General features: G+C 48.7%; 3 protein-coding genes across 3 annotated transcripts; 1 reads left to right on the top strand and 2 right to left on the bottom strand.

Annotated features, from left to right (window-relative positions):
- Positions 1 to 125: 125 nt before the first annotated feature.
- Positions 126 to 1,499, top strand: FPOAC1_008620 (uncharacterized protein; the record flags this gene model as incomplete). Its single annotated transcript, XM_044853061.1, has 2 exons — positions 126 to 306; positions 1,345 to 1,499. 2 exons carry the CDS (start codon positions 126 to 128, stop codon positions 1,497 to 1,499), a joined length of 336 nt encoding a protein of 111 aa, XP_044705731.1.
- Positions 1,500 to 10,426: 8,927 nt separating this feature from the next.
- FPOAC1_008619 (uncharacterized protein) lies at positions 10,427 to 15,525 on the bottom strand (the record flags this gene model as incomplete). Its single annotated transcript, XM_044853060.1, has 5 exons — positions 10,427 to 10,628; positions 10,686 to 14,006; positions 14,109 to 14,130; positions 14,186 to 14,332; positions 14,406 to 15,525. The coding sequence occupies 5 exons, from the start codon at positions 15,523 to 15,525 to the stop codon at positions 10,427 to 10,429; spliced, it is 4,812 nt and encodes a 1,603-aa protein (XP_044705730.1).
- A 2,168-nt stretch (positions 15,526 to 17,693) lies between these two features.
- Positions 17,694 to 20,521, bottom strand: FPOAC1_008618 (uncharacterized protein; the record flags this gene model as incomplete). Its single annotated transcript, XM_044853059.1, has 3 exons — positions 17,694 to 19,933; positions 19,986 to 20,227; positions 20,292 to 20,521. The coding sequence occupies 3 exons, from the start codon at positions 20,519 to 20,521 to the stop codon at positions 17,694 to 17,696; spliced, it is 2,712 nt and encodes a 903-aa protein (XP_044705729.1).
- Positions 20,522 to 22,034: the final 1,513 nt, after the last annotated feature.

Genomic DNA, 22,034 nt, shown 5'->3' with positions numbered 1-22,034 from the left:
ACTGAACTCTTCCTTTCTGCAGCCAATGTGCCAAGATCAGTGACAAGTGCATGTCACTTTATTAAAAAACGGATGGCTTCAAGTGCCAGCACTGTGAACATGGGTCATACCGTAGAGACAAGGCAATGTATTCGACACATTCAGCCATAAAAAGCCCAGTATCCGGCCACAAATCGCCCAGTATCCGCAAATCTCGGAGCGGAAGGCCGGAGGGTGGTCGCTTTACCTCCGACGCCGAGACGGAGCGGCTCCTCTTCGGTCTTTGCAATGTCCGCAAAGGGCCGGAGAACAAGCGGGAGGCGAGCAGTCAGTCACACGCAGCCCTCAGGGTATCGGAAAAATTGGCCGCTGGAAGCATAAGAGACGAAATTAGTGGATCACTTTATGCCCCTTAGACCATAGCTCTTAGACTATTTATTTTTGTGACCTAAGACTTAGGAGGTCATTTTTTCTGCTACCCACTAGGCAGCCTGTCCGAGCATCTGGAAACGTTCCATCGCCCCGTGTCTAAGATTTGCCGAAGTATGACAATCACGTTACGCAAATGGGTTATACAAGCGCCCTAGTACAATCTGGAGTAGATAGGGCCTGGCACTTGGACCATTGAGTGTCATTGAGTCCAAGAGGCCACCAACACACGACCATGATTCTTTGATCGAGGCACGAGGGATCAAGAGAGTTTGACCAAAGCACACACCAAACAATCAATGTCCAATGACATGACGCAACTGTCAAATCGTCGACGAAGGTCACAATATGCTCGGACAATTCAAAAGCCTCAGAGCTCCGGGTACGTTCCCCGATGCGACCGTGTCGGCCGGCCGGGCGGGAGATCAGATCCGGCAGGCAAGGAGGGCGTATCGTTCTCTCGTGATGATTGTTAAGGTTGTCGGCATGACTCAGGATAGCTCGGTAGAAATAAGCTATTGGTTGAGGAATGGATTTTATGATGGCGGCGTCTGGAACACAACGAGCCATCGAAACACCTGCGAGGCTAGCATGTAACCATGTTAGGCATTGGCATGTCAGTAATTTGAAACCCCTGGTCCGCGCGTCGTTGTCGATTTGATTTTGTACTGTATGGGTAGAGCGAATGGGCTTGTGAGCGCTCCGTGTGCAGAGTGGGAACAATTTGAGACAACTTCTAACTAAATTGTTCTGGAAGGCTTCTGGGTGAACTTTCGTTTTTTGCGGGCCGGCGCTACTATGTATCTAGCATGTCGATCAGGCCAGGGCGCTGTGAAGCCGAGAATAGAAGCGCCTCATTATGACTGTTCAATCTCGGTGTCTCCTTGGAGTAGTGCAGAGTAGTCGTCGCTGCGCCATTGCACAGACACAGCACAGCAGAGGCTACAACACTCCACGTCGTCCTCGTCACAGCCGCGGGTTTCCTAGTCGAGGATGACGCGGTTCTTACACGTCAGCAGCAAGATACCGAGTTGACCATTCGATGGACTTTGCGCACAGGTTGTGGAAACAAACCGAGCGCGAGGTGCTAAGAGAGGAGGGAAAGTGTTATGCAAGTTACGGTATCCGTAAATGGTGATGCATTGTATGTGTAAGAGCCAAGTCAGGGTCTCGATACGAGCTCGAGGCGAACAATGGTAGAAGAACGGACATCCAATACGTGGTAAATGCCGGGCTTCGATTGATATGTGAGGAGATTACAGGATGTTGGTTCTTTCCTTCTCATCCACCTCAGTCGTTGGAGTTGGGCATGGAAGGCACCACTAGCCGGCAGCTGTGCCTCGTAAACGATCCAGGTACGGTACGTGCATGCAATGTCTGCCCAATCAAGCCTCATATGAACAAGATCCAATGTTAGCCGCCTTGTGAGCAAGAACAAACAAGGTAAGGTGAAAAGATTGGGGAAGGTGCTAATGAAGTTCAATGACTACCTTGTTCATGATTCAGTTGATATCCACTACGCCAAAGGTGATAGATAGTGAAAATAATCAACATCACAAGAGAAATGAGAAATGAGCCGAGATAGAACATTTTCCATTAAACTAAAACAATCAATAATACTGGCTTTCCCTTAACCGCCTGGCGATATCCCTGATTCGCCTTGTATCTTTTTTGGCTTGAGCCATAGTCTATTTCGAGCGCCAACCCCGAACACCAACCAACCAGCCCAGCATCGTCCAATTCATAGTGTGTATCGCCTTGCGCCGTGAGCCAAATGGAAACTTTTGTTGGCTCCAATAAGATGAGATCATAAATGCATTTCTCTTTGTTCCCTTCATGGTCCACCTAGCAGCCAAGTTGCCATGACATGCTGAGACAGACCAATCCTGGGGTACAACAGCCGAAACGAGAAAAAGAAAAGGGGAAAAAGCCAGCAAACACCGTGTCGTATGCAACACCAGAAAAAGAAAGAAAAAATACCGAACAGGTATTGACACGAAGAAAACGTCAAGAAAAGAGAAAAGAGAAAACGCTCGTAGACATCAGTCAGGATCGTCTGTAACAGATCAGATATCCCGAAAAGGGAATTCGGAGCCGCGTCGTAGATTGGAGGATGCCCCAAGAACTGACACGTCTGAAGAATCCATTCTTGTGTTGATAGACAGACTTGACTTGACTTCATTCGGGTAATGTAGGGCCAAGCGAGACCAGCGTTGGTGAGATGGGGATTCAACAGGGGGAGAGGGGTGCTAGTGCTGCACACTTCCAAAAACGTGCCTGGTGCCCTTGAATGGAATCTCCCACGTGGAACGTGCAGGGCGCTATTCCGTCATGGAAACCAGTGTAAAAAAATCAAAAAGTCGACCCAAAAACCACCGTTTGGCCGAATCCCCATTCCCCACCTCGGGCTGACATGAATCAAGATAGGCGTATGTATCATGTCTGTCTATGGGTAGCGTAGCGTGGACAGTTTTCTCGTCTTCAGCTGCCGGCCTATCGGTCGGTCGGGTATCAGGTCCTCTGCGTGTGATGTGTTGTCCTTTTGAGGCTCAGTCCAGCTGTGCCAGACCCAAAAACTCAAGCCAGTGAGTATAATTCCAAGTGACGTTTCGTGCGGGATGCTTTGATGATGGGCGATGATGATGATGAGTGATGGATGGATGGGTGCACACAAGGGGTGTGTGTGACGGTTCAGTAGCCGTGCATCCAGAGCCAGCTCCGGGCTACCGTTCCGCAGAACGCCAAGCGCAATCAAAGGTACTGAGACCATCTGTCTTTGATCTCAATTGATGTGCGCCTGCACCGAGACCAAAAAAAAAAAGCAGCCATCCATTTTCCGTTTGTGTTGAGGCTCACGTTATGTTAGTCAGGGCATGGCCACCGACTGATGAACAAGCAGCAGCACACCGGTTTGATTTCGCATGGATGACAGACAGTGTCTCGGTGTACAAGTCCTTAGGCAGACTGCGTACAAGGTCGGCATAGATGCAGCTTGCAATAAGTGCACTCCCAGATCATCCAGTGAGGGCCAGAGCGACAGTGCTGGCAGATCCACTGGACAAGAGTGTTGTCCGACTTGATCATTCGGAATTGGTGGGCGCAAGCGTTAGCCATTTTGTCGGGAATTGTGACTTTTGCGTGGGTGATACACTAGGTGTAGATGCCGTTGACAGTGCTGTATCTTGATTGTTGAACCCTCTCACAAGGATTCGGCCTGATTGGGTACGGGTATGTTCCTGGGGAGCACTGTATTAGCCTTGCATACCATGCATGAGACAACCCAAAATGGCTGTAAGCAACAGGTGAGATGCGGCGTGAAAGGAACCTCATGCCCGCCTTTTCTGGAACTTACACGATAGTTGTAGTATGGAGCGTCAAGGCAATCAAGGCGGATGTTGTCAGATGTTGTGGCTGCAATGCAACAGCAGAGAGTAGTTGTAGGGTGTAGTGGATGAGGGCTGTGAGGGAGCAAGTGATGGTCAGGTAAGTAGTTGTGAAAGACGTTGATATGTTGTGTGTTCAAGAGACAACCAGAGGAGGCCTTGAGGTCTTTATACTTTGCGGGAAGGGGAGAGTATGAGAGGAGATGTCAATGTCCTTTTGTCGGTGTCTGTGCCAGTTGCAGTTGTCGTTGCAGTTGCAAGGCGAGGCAGGGCGAGGCAAGGTAGAGAGTAGAAAAGTAGAGTTCTGGGTATCTGATATGACGATGGCGTTTGCAGGCCTGTCAAACAGAAAGCCGGGATGGAGGAGAGCGGCCGGGATGAGGCTTGCAATAACGGGCCCAGGAGATAAACGACGGAAGAGGCACGAGCGAGCAACGAGGGAGGCGGAAATGCCGGACAGACAAGGTAGTGCCAACACCCAATGGAGTAGATTAAACGGACGATGGACGGGAGACAAAGCGAACGACCGAGCGAGAGAGGTTGAGCTTGGTAGGTACTGAAGAGACGACGACGATGCAAGACAGGACAGGGTAGGGTAAGATAAAGTACGGCACTGTAGCTTCAATGTTACAACACTGCTAGGTTCCCGGGGGACAGTGGTGATATAGTACCCGCCAACGAGAAGGAGCCCCAGATGGATGGATAAGTCGTCTGTGGATGGATGGATGGATGGATGGACGGACGGACGAAGTTGATGCCCGTGCCCTTTCTTCCCTTCCTTTCCTACCTATATTCCTCTTTGGTCTCTGGTTGAATGACATGCCCCATGTCAGGGCAGTTGCCATTTGTGATATTTGCCGTCTCTCAAGAAATGTTGCACCGTACCTGTCTGGGTGCACCGTACCAGTAGGTAGGTCTATCGGTCCAAATCCCAGATGTGTCGTGTTCCCTTTACTGTTGACCCCCGTACAATTGGAGTTTTGCAGAAGAAGCCCTGTCCCTGACGTTTCTGGAAGACTGAGAAGAATAAAGAGGGGGGTAGGGGAGGGGGAGAAAAGAGAGAGGAACCCGCCTACCTAGCCTAACACAGGAGGGGGGGTGTAATTCTGAAAAGGTATGGGATTCTGAAGTAAATCCAGCAAGAGCATAGGAAGTATAGAGGAGACAGTAGAGCAGAGTGAAAAAGACCAGGTCAGACCAGGTAAATCAGGTACGATCCCGTACCGGAAACTGAGGTAAAGTAAGTGGATGTAAGGATCCTACGACATGGGAAGCTTGTATCCACTGATGCAGGTACCTCGCCTTGTTTGATCGCGCTAGGCCAATTCAATTACAGTGAATGCGCTGCACTGTGCTGCGCTGTGCTGTGCTGTACTGAGCTGAGCTGAGCTGTGCTGTGCTTCGGAGGGTTGATTGGGAAGGAGCCGATGGGGACAAATTCAAACGGCAGAAGGAAGGGAAGGAACAAATAACTTTTGAGAAAACGGCTGGCACGGAAGGAAGGGTATTTCAATTGAGGGGATGACGATTTAATGAGGAAAGAAAGCCAAGAGGAGATAAGGCAGGTCTGAAAATGCAGCTACCTTACCTTACCTTAACTGTCTGTAGGCACATACTAAGGTACCTATGAATATGTACGATACAGTAGATGCAGTAAGGTGTGGTTGACAAGGCTAAAGTTAAATGTTAGAGACACCTGCGACTCTGTAGAGACAGCGCCAAATACTCCAAAAAAGCCACAAACATGCCATCATGACAGAGCAGACCCCCCGTCCAGTGTCCAGGTTCTCGGGGCAGTCCAGCCTAGACCAACCCAACTTAGTACTGATGTAGTTGCGCCAGGATTATGGGAATGGTGGAGACTAAGACACCTCCATCCAGGGTCAGTTCAGGGGGGTGTCAACTGTAACGGCCTAGCATCATAATAAGACTGAGACCACATGAGAAGAAAGCTTGTGAAGGTGTAGTGTGTGTGCGTGTGCGTCGAGTGTGCTGCATCGTGAAAAATGCCCGTACGGAATCAATACCGAAAATGCGGCAGATAAACCTAAAACCTTGGTCTGGGATAGTCTGGACTAATAGTAGTAGACTCTGATCAATTAGTGCGCTTCCAGAACATACCGGCCGTGCCGAGGCAGAACAGAACAGAGCAGGCAGTCTCTAACTAGTAGTTATCACGATTCAACATGACTTCTTTCTTCAGTAGCCGTGAACCTGTACGGATAAATGAGGAAAAATCATCATCATCACCTTGGCTGCCCTATCCTATCTGCCTATTCACCCGCCCACCCCTGGATGTGATGTAAGAGAGCGGACCCCTCTCGTCCAATGTCGAGATAGGATATTTACCGAAGGGGCAATGATCCTAGTGCTAGACATTATAGCGACGCAATTGGATGGGACTTTGATGTTCTAGCCTTCGGAGAACCTCAAATGAAGTAGAGATATTCAACTTTACGGATAACATGACCCTTCATACACAACCAGGCAGCTAATGAATGGGAACAGAGGTCCAAATTGAGGCTTTCGGGAATTTAGCCCGCGATTCAAAACGTAGCCCCTCATCTTTATGGAAAGACACATACATGGTTGGTCTTGTTTACTCTCCTTCTTTGTCGTCCTTTCAGATACATTTCGCGTATCACCAACGGTCTTAGTACGTTTACCTTCTACCAGAATAGACACCGCCTCCCGGGGGATTTAATAGATGTGCCAGCTTCGCGAGGCTGAACCTAATCAACCTGTGACAGAGTCTCAAAGCACACAGCCTTTGGAATCTTCATGCACTTGCATCTTTCGTGGACTAGAATCACAGAAAAGCTTCCAAAGACACATATGTAATTGGAAAGGCCCGAATCGCTCAGACTAGTATTGGCCGTGCTAAGAAGATCACCATAAAGCGGCATAACCCCAGATAGATGCACAAAAAAAGGGCTTGGCCTTGACAGGGGGCTGTAATGAAGAAATATCCGCCCATGTCGTGAAGTCAGTACGGATACACGACCGTTATTTGTTAGTGGTGCTGGTTCTAGTTCAAACAGCAAGGCAAAACACTTTGTAAAAGTCTATTCGTCAAGCCAATGCCATTGAATCACCTTGCCATGGTTCGTTTATGGACCAAATCGGCTCTCTCCCGCGGTGAATATGAGGCGGTAAGACACATAGCCCTGCCCTTGTACCAAAGTCTGTTCGTTTTCTGTGGTTACAAAAATGGTGTTTTCCCTGCAAGTCTAGCGCTCAGACGCCATATGTTTATTAGTTGGTCCAAACTCACTTCCGAAACACTTTCTTTTTTAGTATGCTGGACATTTTTAGCTGCAGGACTGTAAACACTTTATACAAAGCAGTGGCCAATGAGGTTACAAGAATCAACAGCTTGTTGGTTATGTCTCAGCGTAGTTAAACGGTAGCCGTTGTTTGACATGTCAAAAGTTTGCTTGGCTGTATGCCGTAGAGGCTTTGAATATAGTCCAGAATGGTAAAGCTGCCGTCTACCATATCTTGTCATTTCCATAAACGTTCGACAAACTCTCTTCTCCATCTCTACACTGCCTTTTTTGTTCTATTGCATTATTAGCTTCCGCTACGTTGTGCCTACTGATTGCTCGTTTCTCGGATATACAGACCACGTTAAGAGGGGTTAATTTTGACTGCAGTATCGAGATGAGAGGCGTGGCCAGTCATCCTTGCAACTCGTGGACCCCATACCGATACCTGGATTCATGACGATGTTGAGCCTCACCGACCGCCTCGGCTCATATGTAGGTCGGCAAACTCATCCCGCTCTATGACACTATTCACCACGTGTAGAGTAATCGTTTCACTTTCTTTTCCGTGTGTTTGTGGAGCTAATAACAGTCACAGTCAGAGCCACAGTCAACATTGTTGATATTGTTCCCGTCATGCTCGTTTCCTCTGATACTCATCATTCGGCTGTTTTATCTCATCAGAGTTACATCTAAGCAGGTATAACAAAATCGGGCAGGATATTATTATCCAATTCTTTCTCTTGTGTATGGTCTGATGAATGCTGACCCTTTTCAGCGAGATGCGCCGAGGCAAGAAGAATAGATGTTGTCTCGACCGGCCACTTTCCCTTTTCGATCTGCTACTGGTGACCCCATCCCCCTCCACTTTCCCCCGTTTACAACCGCCCTTCCGCTTACACGGATTGGAACCCGAACCTTTAATTCGTTGGGAAGTATTAACCACAGCACCTTCCTTAGCTTAACTACTAATGTACACAAGTTAATGTTGAGTTTACTGGACCTTCCCTCTCTGACAGGTATGTTCGCTTCTCACCCTGTCGTGGAATCTCGTCTCGCACCCCTTTCATCTCAAAATTCTCCTTAGCATTGCCATCATCGTCTTATTCAGAGATTACAAACAGAATTGCCCGGCAAGCCTTTTACACCAACTGCCTGCAAATAGATGCATATCGTCTCACATCCTGGTCATCAAAGTACAGGGCCTAGCCTGGCCTGCTCTCGCTTCATCGTATATGACAACATGGCAAACCTTGTCTCTTCGCTTCCAGAGAATCCTCCATTGATCGCCACGAGATTCGCCTGAATACCATCTCGAATCACCCGGTTCGAACCTCTATCCTTGTTTCTTGGGCTTGGGGGGGCCTTCTTACTACTTCGCTCAAAACTGCTGACTTGAGAGCCATGCGACCCTCCCTGGTGGGCTACAGCTTACACGGCGCAGTCAAGACAGTATACTCTACTCCTCTCAAGCGAGCAAACCCATGATCCGCAGTCTCCATCCACATTCAAGTTACCCGTCGCCGGCTTAATTTGGCAGACCCGGCATTTCAACCGCCCCCGTTCTCACAAGGATATGCCCACAAACCCCAGAACGTCGTTAAATCGTTGCTTGCTACAAGGCGTCATGCAGCCTGCCACTCTTTTCTAAACAGCCACTCGCCCAGCACCCCGGCTGTCACAAGCCAAGATCCGCGGCCGTTGAATGTCATGATCGAGTTACATGGGCTTTCATTAACAGGCGTCTATGCCCCAATTACACACCTCATTTCTGAAACCGAAACTAGGCATGTACTTGCAGAGTTAAGGATACTATACTACGCTCGCTCTTAAAGTTTGCTCCATTCTACTACTTCAACTTTGGGCCAAAAAAGGGACTACTAGACAACCACTTCGCCTCTGTTTCAACCCCTAGCTAGTTGCAAAGAGCAACAAGATGCGATTCGATTGACGGCTCTCGATTATGCTGGTCCCGAATACCACGCAAAGTACACGCGTTCCCCCACTTGTTGCAAGTGCAATCAGAGCTTCGTGCATGTCAAAATCTTACTTACATGGTTCTTCGTCTGGTCTTGAGTGCTTGCCACCATCTGCCGGGGATATCGGCATCACATTTCCCATCTGCATGTGTCTCTTTTGTCTCTGATCTTTCAGCGGAGTGCTTCCCATATCAGGCTTCAAGCCCGCTGTCTTGAACCGTTTGTGGTCAAGTGACGTCGTCTACAACAAGTGATGAGGCCCCGTAGCTGTTTTTGCGTGTTTACCAATGAAGTCTGGGCCTGGGACTCTTCAATTGCCTCACTTAAACTCTATCCATAAATCCCTGTCTCGCGTTTGCTCCTACGTTGTGTAGAGACTTCTGATGCTTATATCTACCAATCACAGATAAGATTGGTATCTAAAGCCAACTATCGAACATGGACGTGTTGCAAGCCTCACGTTGCCAAATATTCTTGACGCTCTTGGCCCGAATTCAGCCAAGAAGTCCAGGGCTTGCGTATCATGCGAGACGAAATATTCCAACAAGTCTCAAGAGAATTTTCCATAAGAGCCCACAAATTCCAGAACACATGTCGAACTTATCCCTAGTATAATCAAAGGACCGTGGTCCTTGTCGCGCGGAGCCTCCACAATTCGATCGTCAACAACATCCCATGCAGCAGTTTTCTTCATGCGGAGCTGGAAGTTAGCGACACCACCATACGGATATGCGCACAGCATTGCCCGTATCACTTGTTCGTATCCCCTGAAAGAAGCGAATTGCTGTCTACCCACAGCTCCGGAGCAAGTTTCAGGACATGGAATCGAAATTCTCAAGGTGACAATTGCGACCCAGATTCCTGGTTCGTGGGGTTCGAGGCTTGAGCCTTTTTTGCGTACCGAGCCTATACCCTTGGTTCCCCATTCAAGGGGTTCTACTTGGGGATTGATGCCGAGCTCGGAGAAAAAAATAGCCCGATAAAAGATTTTAAAGGTTAACTAACACAATCCTATTCTTGAAAACATTGCTCCGTGTGATTAACCCGATGGAGTGTCTGCAATGTAACGACACATAAGTTTACGTGAGAGTATGGGACTATCTTCACATGTCAAGTCGTTTATCAATGATACGAGCCCGCAAGTGGGTTGCTCTTATTAGCCTGGATATTGATATCAATGTCTATCTGTAGTTTTTAGAAAAGAGTGACAGTAAAATTTATGAGACCATCAACTCGTCACAATATTGACAAGGGTAGCACACACCATCATGTGTATGATTACTGAGTGTGAAGCAAGTCCTCCAATGTAAAGACTTGGTATCACGGCGCATGTTCTGTCAAATAAGACAATATGCCCTCCGCTCATTCTTTTCGGGCTTACTTCCTGGACCTAGGAGATCATCACTTCGCCGGCACCAGTTGCAAGATCCTCCGAGCCCTCTTGCCCGGGGGTCTTGGGCTGGTCGGTTAAGCCTCTCGACGGCGCAGCTTTCATCTCTAACACATCGCTGTCGCTCCCTTGCCGCTCGAGGTCCTCAAATGTGAAGGCATCGGACAGGTTGACTGCGAGGAACGTTTTTGGTAATTTGACCCTGTAAAAACATATTAGTGGAAATTCATTTGACGAGGAGGAATTGTGGGGGCCTTACTGGTTGAATTTGGCTCGAAGTGTCTTGATAACCTGCAACCAATCCGCATGTGGCGTCAGACTGCGTCGGGGGGCACATCCGATGCAGTGTCGGCTGTCGAGTTGAACATGCAAGGGATCAAAGACGTGGCATCCAGGGCTGATGGTGATACGAATGCTGTATGTAAACGTGGGGGCGTTATGGGGCGACGAACCATCGCCTGCCGTTTTCATCTCAGCTTCGTAAAGCTCAAAGCATATCTGAGAAAGATAGTCGAGCTCGGGAATAGTGCTGCGCTTAATCTTGGTCTCAACACCTCCCTCGATGATGCAGTTCAGCAATGTATAGATGTGTGACTCCTTGGTAAAGTAGAAAAAGGACTTGGCATCGTCTGAAGCCTGCATCTCCTCCAGGTCCTGCACAATTTCCTTGAGGAGAGGCAAAGATGTGAGTAAGCCAATCTCAAGTTTCTCACTATCCGAGATACCGTATTCCTGAGGACAGATAAAGTCGAACAAGACCTTGGCAAGACGGTACAGCTCTTGCAGAGGCTCATTATGGGCATCTGTCTGGGACGCAGTCTGCTTCGTTCCCTTGTAGAGGCGGAAGTACTGTTCTGGCGGTGCCTCCTCGTTAAAGTGTCGTAGATTGTTAAGGAACGATCGTCTTCTAAACAACTTCTTGACCGAGGCCGATCGGCTCCCAGCGTCCACCTTGTCTGAACCTTCGGGCGAGTTTTGATGACTCTTGTCAGTTTTCTCATCAATGGACTTGCCATCTTCAGACTCCTTTGGCTTGCCTTCTTTGGCGCCGGCAGCTGTGTACTCATCCAACATGTGGTTGGGTGGCGTGTACACCCACTCCAGAAACTGGCGGTTGTGCAACGCATCAAATTTCATGGTGTCGTAAAGTTCCGATATTTTGCTCGGGTCAACCTTATCACCATCACAGAATTCCTGGAACAATTTCTCCCATCGCTCTCGGAACAATTCAGCGTCTTCGCCGCAGCACCATCGTGACTGGATTTGGTTGATGGTGTTTGCCTGTGACATTGATGATGCGATGGATGAGCTCGAGTTATCACCAGACAACTTCTCAGTACTGGGGTTTGAGATAGCATTTAGCGACGTGACGGCACCGCTGCATAGCTTCTTGTAGTTGTGATCCATCACACGCCGGTGGAAGTTCATCAGCTGCACAACTCTCGTCTGTACCTCTGAAGGTTCAGGCATGCTTTCCGGCCAGGTGAATTGCGCGGGACGCTCGTTGCCCTTGCGGAGAAGACCCTTGAGCTTCTTCTTCACCTTGTCCATTTCATCCTTGGCAGCATTGGAGTCGTCCAACAGATCCTTGCGAATTGTGATGAAGTCTTCTGCAATGTCTTTCTTGCCCAGGAACGAAGTGGCCCAGATCTGTGCACTGGTTGTTACACGCCTCTCAGAACTGCTAAAAACATGAACCTCGTCCAAAATGTCCCTATTCAGGAGCATGAGATCGTTGCGCATGTTTTCGCCGAGTTCTTGGGCCTGATACCGGGCCGAGTGTGTTGGCTCGCCTCCCCATTTGACGATGAGCTGTAGTTTGTCGAGGACCAACCTCTCCTCGGCAGCCGTGAACTTGGACATTGTGACACCAGAAAGAGAGTCTTGTCGTTTTGGTGCTCCAGGGGGCTTGTCCTCTTTTGATGAGTCACCCCCCTCATCGGGTTTGTTATTCTCCTTCTCAGTCATGGCGACGAGTTCCTCACTAATGGCCGACGGTTCTGTCTTCTTCTTCCTGAACATTGGCTTGATCTGGATTTTAGTGCCCGGCCAGCTTCCCTTCTTGACAAGGACATTGCGGAGAGATCTAAGCTTAGCACGATCCTCAATTCCTTGTTCATAGGCCAAGTCAACTGCCTGAATGACACTGCCAAGAGCTGCTTCTCCGATCAACAAAACTTCTTCCTGGTGGCCCTTCAGAAGTGCAATAAAGGGTTCTGAGTGGAAAGTGAACTTGTACTTCTGCTTAGGTGTGCGATCTGCGTGTCTAATCACTGAGACCATGCCCTTCAGCTTCCAGGAGTGGGTCGGCAGCGGAGGCTCAGACACAGCAGGTGCGTCTTCTGCTGGGGGGTCCGCGATAGTGCTCTGCGGTGCTGCGGGGGCGGACAAAATGTCTGGCAAGTTCACATCGGTAGGGGTAGTTGGGATCACTGGTGTTGCAGAAGAACTCTGTGTTTTCGAAGGTAGTCCGGTTTCTGTAGGCATCAAGGGAGTTACCGTGCCGCTTGTTGCACGGCGCGATGTATCGTCGGGTTGCGAATCCGTGGCCGGGATTGATGCTATGCTTGTCCTGACACCATTAGTTCCAGATTGGCTTTGTTGCTCTCGGTCCTTGAACGCATTGGATGCTCGAGTGAACGGGTCGGTTCCCGATTCTGACGGCGCAGGCGAGGGCATAGGGGGGGTGAACCCGCCGCGACGCAATTTCTCCTTGATAAAAAGATCCTTGAGGATGCTGGAACAGTGGTCGTAGTAGTCATCGTTATCTTTGACAAAACTCCAGCCATTGACATCAATGACATAACTTTTTCCTGACGCTCGCAGCATGTCGAAACCACAGACTCTCTGCCCAAATGCTGTAGAGATCTTGCTGGCCATTTCCTTCTCTTCGGTACCAAGAGCTGTAACATATCGCAACTCTTTACCATGAGTGTTTCTTCGCACCACGCCGTCTACGACCGGACTCTTTCGAGTCTCTGCGTGACAGTAGCTTGGACCAACGGTGTAGGCCTTGACATCTTCAGCGTTGTCAACTTGCATAAAGCTTTCGTAGATGTAGCTGCTGTCAGGCTCCGTAATAGCTCTAGGCACGTTGAGGTCTTGGATGTAGTCGGAACTCTTGTTTCCGATCTTTCGGAAGAGCTTTCGAGCACCACCACCATCCTCGCTTGGGAAGTAAATGATGATATTGTGGTCTTCTCCGCTGGTTGGTTTCTCAACAAAAGGCTTTCTCAACGTTTGGCCATCGACACTGATTGTGTTGCCATCATCGATCAATTCCACCTTCTGGGAAAGTGGTACTTGTTGAGGGTCGATAGGATCGAGAGAAACTCCAGAAATCTCCTTGATGTGCTTGGACATCTCTGGTGTAAGATATGCAGGACCACCATCACGAGTGACCTCAACACGCTTTGGTGTTCGGACATTGATCTTGTCGAGTAAGTGAAGGCACAGGCGACGGTCCCACAGAATTTGCTGCATTGGGACATCGTTTACGCAGAAAGGCTTTCGTGCCTTGACGTACGCAATCGCCTTGTCTAATGGGAATCCATCTGAGTAGAAGGAAATAAGATAATCACTATCTGGTGTCAGTGGTCTCTTTGGGTAATTCGGCACGTGCCGTAACATTGAAGATGCACCCCACTATGCTACTTCAGTTCACCGAGAGTGGAATACTTACCATATAGGCCAATTCTCAACCTCTAAGCAGATGGATTAGCTTTGCTTTTAAAATTCAAAGTTTCGTGTAATTCTTACCTTCATCGAGGATAACCTTGTCACCAAAGACGACCACATCGAATTCTCGATTGGCGATAAGTCGGTTCAGAATGTTTCGGCTGGGTTTACTTCTGGCCTTGATATCGAGAGCGCACACACCAATTACGCCATATCGTGATGGTTTCACTGCAGCAAGTTAGATACTATGACAAAGCCCTTCGCCCTGTGATCGTCCCAAGTACAGGATACATCAACCTACCCTCTTCTCTCTCCCGGTGCTGGGGAGCCCGATCACTACTCGGGCTATGGCTGCTGGTCGCTGTACTTCCGCTGAAGCGTCTTTTGGCTCGACTGCGAGATCGGTCAGGCCCCTGATTGCGCAGGCCGGATGTAGAGTTCTGCATGTTGTCGTGACGGATGGCTTTTTTCGTAAAGTCAAGTGGCTGCGAATTGTGATCTCGGGCAGTTAGGTTGTGCTGATTGGGGTTTCCCGCGACCGATTGGCCTGCTTGAAGGCTTGAGGTAGTAACAGTAACGTTGGAAACTTCGGCTTCAGACTGGACTATCCCTGTACTTTTGCTCGTCGACAGAAATCCAGGCACAGATCGTGGTGGGGTTCCTAACTCTGATCCTTGAGCTGACGATGAACCACTGAGGACGCCGCGGGCGGATGCAAGAGAATAGATGGATGTCCCCGAAAGCCTTCGAGATTGAAGGTCTGAGGAAGAAGAATAGCGATTATTTGTGGCGGTAGGAATTTCGGACGGGACGGTGTGAGAACTCTCGATGGCAGACGGTAAGCGGGTTCGCTGGTGGTGGGGTTCGTCTGAAAGTTGCAAATCGGTCAACACCTGATCTTCGGCGGCGATATCTGAGGACATGGACTCGCGGCGAGTACTTGTAAGAGCCCGGGGATTCTTGATTGGCAAGGACGAGGCAGCCGATGTTAAGTTTGGGGCTGTCGTGAAACTAGACCGGCGTGCGTATGATTCTCTGGTAACGGGCTCGGCACCGCGACTCTTCCTAGTGGCAGCAGCAGCAGAAGAATTGGCGAGAAGCGAAGCTGATGAGTAAGAGAGAGCACGAGCTTGGCGAGGCGGTTTGGCCTGTATTTGATGGTGCTCGGCAGGTACGTAACCAAAAGCGAGGGCCGATGTGGGAGGAAGAGAGTGTGGATTGGAGCGGCGAGGTGAGGTGGAAAAGTCGGCGGCGGAAGGTTCGCCGGAGGCGGAGGTAGAGGGGCGGCTAGTCAAAGGTCCGGGTCCAGCTTTTCCTTGACCTTGCACCTGTGCCTGTGCCTGTGTTTGTGCTGGTGCTTTTTCTGGGCATTGATCGGAACTGGCAGTGCTAACAAGATCTGTGTCCAGTGAGTTGCTCATGGTGCCGGCCGTTTAGAGCCTCCGCAATAGATAAAGTGAGTCAAGGTAAGGTCGTATGCGGATGATATGGATGGTATCAATTGATACAATGCAGTATCCTTCTTGTTTGATGGGACTGCGTGTTGCTGCTTATCATCTGCAGTTTGTACGTATTTTCTTGAAAGCGACTCTGATTGAATGTATCAAAACCCTGCTGTCAATTGATTCGTGCTATCAGGCTTTGTTGTTTGCAGACTGCCTGGCAATATAACTGTAGCCACGAGCTTGTGGAATGTCTGACGTCGTTGGACAACCGTCTATTGGTATCTTTTGGGTTAACGAGCCTAAATTGCTTGCAGACAGAATAAAGCGGACGTTTCAGACGTTTCTCGATGTCCTCAATAGACTGTCTTGGACACGTCCCAACTCGGCCTTTGTCCACGGTTTTATGAAAGGTGAAGCAGCTTTCTCCAATACATGGAAGCGAAGCAAAATGGATTTATATAATGCTCATGAGAGACAACAATGTCAGGCTCAATGATGACCTGTTTTCTGTCTCAGTTCGAATTGGGCCGTTACCATGTTTAGAGCTCAGAAAAGAATGTGATGCGGGTGCTGCGCCGCCAGCTCGTTAGGTACTAACACTGCTAATTCTACCTACGCAACGCTTCATATTGCTGCAAGTCACCAGGTGACGAGGGTAGGTTTTTTCCCTTTTGCCCGTCCTGCAGCAATAAAGCTCCATGATCGACTGTTCAATGACGCAAGGGCGAGAGATCGCTCTTACAAGATGTCGGTATTTAGGATTGACAACTGGATTGCAGCTGAGCTAGCAGGACAAGGGCCTGTATAAGAGGCTAACAGAATAGATCCGCGGTAGCAAAGCAAGCGCAGATATCACTTGCTGCAAACAGATTTCTTTTAAAATACTTATCATAGTGAATATCATTCTTATGAAGTCTTCCATCTCAATGGCATATACTAAAGCAATAGTCGATTTTCATGGTTGTCATAAGATTCTTATTAACTGATAGCGGGGCTCGCGATGGGGTCATCTGGGGAGTGGAGGACTCTGTCCGTGATAGTGGAGATGGCGCTTCCAAGCTTTTCGTGTAAGTCTCTTAGGTCCAGACTACACATATATGCATGCAGTGGCATATTAGGCTGTTGTTCTCAATAGGTAGTAAACATGCAAGGTCTTTAATAAGACTGTGTTCATGCACCACATGACACTTGCAAGAAGGCGTCAAACCTTGAGAGCACCTGCAGGCCGGTACAGTGGCATCATCCGCCGTTATAGTTTCAGGCACGCGGCAATCAGAACGACATCGAAAGGGGCATGCTCGGATTGAGGTTTGTTATTGGATGAACAAGTTGTGGAAGATATTAGCCCCAAGGTGTGTCGAGATTTCCGTTTTTGGTGACTTGAAGGCGACATAAGTTGAGGTGGGCAACAAACTTTCAATATAAATATGCCATGAAATAAATACCAGATCTTGACATCAACTTGATATCCTGCAAAAGGCACCTGCTTACTTCTGCTCAACTGTTATTTCCGAGTCACTTGGCCAAGCCTTGCCCTTCGTCATCAACTTAGCCTAGATGCGCCATTGCCACTAGTTCCAAACGAAGGGACGAATTCCATCTTATCTGTGCATCTACGCATCCTCCTGAAGACTACATGTTCAACTACCGATATCCCTGCAGCCGTTCTATCGTTCAGACTCTCTAGCCACGAATAACGCCTCTATAATAAGCAATATGCACCCGCAGAACCGATCCAACACACATTCTCATGCACTGTGTATAGATCCAAATCTAATGTATATATCCCTGAAACGCATGATCTGAGTGAGAAGTGCACAAATGTTTCGTCTTAAGATGATAATCAAGTTTCAAACTGATTGCCTAATCACTGAACGGATGGTTTCATATTTGCAGTAGTACACTGTATAGTAGGATGGTTTCACAGTTTCAGTCAAGGATAACAGCATGCTAAAAATGAAAATCTATGTATGGTGTAGGTTCCACAACCCAAAATCAGCCCTTTCCGAGGGAGCCTCTCCCTTAATGTATATGCTGTACAGATGGGCCATGGTATACGCAAAAAACCAATTTCCCCAATATCCCCAAAGCCAGGTAGATACCCAATGCATCGTTTCATAAGTGTAAAAACAAAAAACAATCATCTATTCCTCGTTGGGGTTATATCCCCAGAGTCGTCTTCGCTCGAGAGCCCACCAGTGGGCAACCTCGTCAGCTTCTCGCACCCAGTTTGCGGCTTCGTCGCCGTACTGCCGCTTTACTGCCTTAATCATAGACTTGATAGTCCACTTGTCTAGAGCATCTAGCTCGAGCGGATCTTTGCTAAGATCTGTAAATGTGTATTCGAGGTCCTTCTTCAGAGGAACTGCCAATCGCCATGGTGCGTCGGCTGATGTGACTGTGAGCATGCCACCACCCGGGTTGATAAGCCCAAAGTTCCAAGCACGGCGGCCGTCTTGGGTCTTTTGGTATGGCCTGATAAGAGATTGACCTTCGTAATCATTGGCAAGGTCGGATGCGATGGCGGAGTCTTCCTGGTTCAACGATCCTGAGTTGACAAGGAGGTCAAGAACAGTAGGGAGGATAGAGATGGAGGTAACGTTGGCCTCGTATTGGACGCGAGGGATGGCAGGGTGGCGGAAAGAAATAGGGACTCGGAAGTTGCTAATATGGCGGTTTTCGTAGGTACCCGTCTTGGAGAAATCCTCCTTGAAAGCTTGTCCGTGGTCGCCAACAAATACAACGAGGGTTTCGTCTGCGATTCCAGCATCCTCAAACATCTGCATCAGCTCGCCAAGCCACGTATCAGTGAAGCGAATAGTGTTAAGATATTTGTCAAAATCTTGGTGTCGGCCGCCCTCCTTGCCCATGTACTTCTCGGTTTCGAACCATTTAGGCACGCCCCAAGGATGGTGAGTTGTGCTCGTAAAGTGCGACATGAAGAGACGCTTGTTCTCGGCCAATCCATCGCTGATGTACTTCCTGATATGCTCCTTCAGATCTGTCTCGGGATACCCAAAATAGTTGATCTCTTCCATCTCGGGGTTACTGAGGGCCTCTTCATCGAGCTTTGGTTTCGTGACCTTGAAGTCGAATCCGATCTTAGCATCAAATTTGTCCTGTCGGTCATAGGAATCTGTAACCGCCTGGAAAAACGCGGGCTTCCATTGGTACTCGTGAAACTTGGCTTGCTGGCTTCCACTTGTTCCCCACCATTGTTTCGATCCCCACCACTCTCGCTTTTCTGTCTGGTTGGCTTTGACCTTGTTGAATAGTTCGAGAACCTGGGGAAGGCAGGGCTGATAGCTCTCGAGCTCGGCCTCTTCAAACATGTTGACGGCCATGGGCCACGCGCCGCAATGAGCTGCAGCGAGACTCTTGGTCGAGACACTGCTGGTGGTGAGACCTCCGACAACGTTGATACCACCAAACCCAGGTTTGTCCTGGTCCTTCCACGATAGGTTTTCGGGTCGAGTGTAAGCAGTACCGTTTGAGCTTGCATAGTTGCCAGGCTTTCCGGTAATTCTCTCAAAGTTTGGCGTCAAGCGTGACACTCGACTGTTGATTTCATCTCTGAGCTTTTCTTCGTGGGATTCCATGATGATACGGTGCATGTCGCTGCCCTGTTGAAGTGGGAAGAGCTCTTCACGCATACTCTCCATGAGGATGAGAGCAATGTGACGAATCTTGATAGAGCTGTTGTGTAGTGCCTCTTGGATGGGAGCAATGATGTCTTGGTCGAGGTTAGTAATTCTCATTGGGTCGTTGACAGGATTATAAAATCCCCGATCTTGCCAGGTGTTCGGGCATGTATCGCTAGGACCATCCTTCTTATCAGTCTTGTTCTTGTATCGTTCAGTGTCCCATTTAAGGAATCCACTGGGAATGGGACTAGGCAACCATTTAGGAGGGTTATCTCTGTAGGTCTTGACATAGTCGTTGTTGACTTTGCTAGGCGCCCAGCCCTTGAAGTCACCCTTGGGGGCAGTCCACTTGGACTGTTCAGTGAGTTGCTTGAGAGGCCATTCATTTTGAGAAGCGCAGAGGCCAAATTTAGGTTTGACCGAATCGAGTAATCGCAATGGCAAACTGCTTGCCATGTGGTTGTAAGGTTGATCAGGGCGAACGATGGTGGTTATGCCAATAAAGAGGATGATGGAAGTCGTGATGATCCAAGGCGGAACAAAAGCACACATGCGTCGCCTTGGTGACGAGCCTTCCTCCGAATCCTTCTCTTCTCCTTCGTAGGTCGGGTTGGGCGATGCATTGCCAGTACTTGGCAGAGATTCTCCGCTGTTGGTGCGATGAAGGAAAGGTTCGGCGTTTTCAGGATCATGCTGATTTTGGGGTTGGGGGCGAATCTTTGTCCGGATATGCCTGGATACTTTTAAATGTTAAAACGTCAGCAGTTTTGATAGGGTACCAGAGTAACATACCCGAAGCAATGCGTTTTCCGAGGCCAGTTACGACGTTGCCAACGGTTCGGTAGAGGTAGTTCTGAGGGAACCACGAGACAATGAGAATGATCAATGCAGAAACCACCACACTGCTACTTTCGCTGACAAGAACATTGAGACCTTCATCATTGGCAAAATCACCAGCGTCGCTCCATTCGACTTCGCCGCCTGTTCTGTAGTGGAAGCCGAGTTCGGATGCAGCAGCAACGAATGTTATTAGACTGTGTATGCGCCAACCGTTAGCGACAGACCCAATGAGAGTTGAACCAAGATGGAAAGACTTACGTGAGAATGCAACCAGCAAGATAACCAGCAAAGGAAGCAATTGTTCGCTCTCGACGCAATAACAAACGGCCCAAGAGAACTAAAAAGACATCCTGAAGGAAAAAGGTCGGTAGGTAGACAATGAAGTCAATGACGGCAATTGAGTGAATGTGGATATACAAATGTAATAACTTGGCAAATAGTATTGATACAAAATAGACGGCAAAAAGATATGAGACGGTTGAAGACATGTTGAATCTATCTAACCATCATCAGATGAGACGAAGTCAAAGTAGGAAGATGGAGATGGAGAAGAGGGAAGGAACAAGGTCAAGTCTAGGCAAAAGCCAAGCGGACATAAGACTTTTTGTCAGATATACGAGGCAAGCAAGCATCATTAGTTTGTAGCTGAAGGAACAGACAGACATACATCTAACTAGCCCCAGCCCCAGTTCCGGATTGAAGTGAAACAGAGTGACACGCAACCCCCTCATCACCCCTTGCAAATCCTCACCCCTCAAATACATACTAACTAACTAACTAGTCTATACTGTACAGTACAGTACGTATAAATGGAATTACCTAGGGTTGGTATGTGGTCGCGTGTTGCGCTGCAGGTGGAGTGAACCGCAAAGCTTGGTGACACTGTACAAGTCAAAGTCAGTGTCGGGTCGCTGCAGTTTTGGCACTAAGCCAGAGACAACCTTACCACCAACATCTCGTGCATAATCGACTACGCAAGTCTAAGGCTTTAAGCTTACATCGGGCTTGCCTTTGACGCCTTTGACGTGCCCACAAGCCTGCTTCCTTAGCTCGCTTCTCTCCTCGCTTTCAGTGTTTGGGCTGGGGTCCAGAGTCGGTTTGGCTTTTTCTTAGACTGAGCCGCCCGCTGCGCCACCGCTGAAACAAAACCTAACCACCTACCAACCTAGGAGGTGCACGCGCCCTGTAGCAATTGATCGTCTGCCTGTTCAGTTCTGTTCCTGGCAAACTATCCAAAGGTTACCTCCACTTTTGGTAGAATAGAACAAAGGGGGCTTTTCTTTCAGTTCGGTACTAAGTTTGTCGCCCATTACTTTGTGGCCTCTAGATCCATTCCATATCGACCCCGATTTGCTGCATCGTAAACGTCAGCTACGATGCAACGGGCTACTCTCAGGGAACAAATACGAGAGAGCATTAGATCCGATCCGATCCCGAAACCTTGCATCCTCTTATACTGGTTGGCCATGAGATGTCCCCTGGCGTTGAGCCTGTCTAGGTGCTAGCTAACCTGCCCTACTGCCCTGACTTACAAGCGCTAATAACCTGGTGACGTCTACCGTCAATGCCATGGGTGGGTGGTATCATGTTTATCCTCATACAACACGGTATGTATTTTTTTCATACAGCGGTCCTGACTAATACCAGAGTCGCGTCAAAGATTAAAGTCTTACATAGTGTTTCTCATCCCATCTCCTACTGTGTCTTGGCTGACGGCCTGGACAAGGATATCCAAGAATTGTCAAAGAATGGTGGGGTTGCGTTAGGTAGATCATTCTCAGGTGCATGGAGAACCTGTCGTTTCCATGCTATGAATAGACGAAGAGGTGAAAGGATGTCCACTGTTTTGCATCACAACAACGCACTGATGAAGCAAACGCCGATATTTCCATCATCCCATCCAATGATTGATTCCTCACTTCATACTCATGCTCAATTACCAACAGATTCATCCTTTCCCTGCCAAGCCCGCTCACGTAAGTAAGGATGGCTGCAGTATAC

This window comes from Fusarium poae, chromosome 3, assembly GCF_019609905.1.
Source record: "Fusarium poae strain DAOMC 252244 chromosome 3, whole genome shotgun sequence".
In the NCBI taxonomy this organism is placed as follows: domain Eukaryota; kingdom Fungi; phylum Ascomycota; class Sordariomycetes; order Hypocreales; family Nectriaceae; genus Fusarium; species Fusarium poae.
The sequence above is the reverse complement of the archived record's forward strand: the minus strand, read 5'-3'. Positions and strand labels throughout refer to the sequence as shown.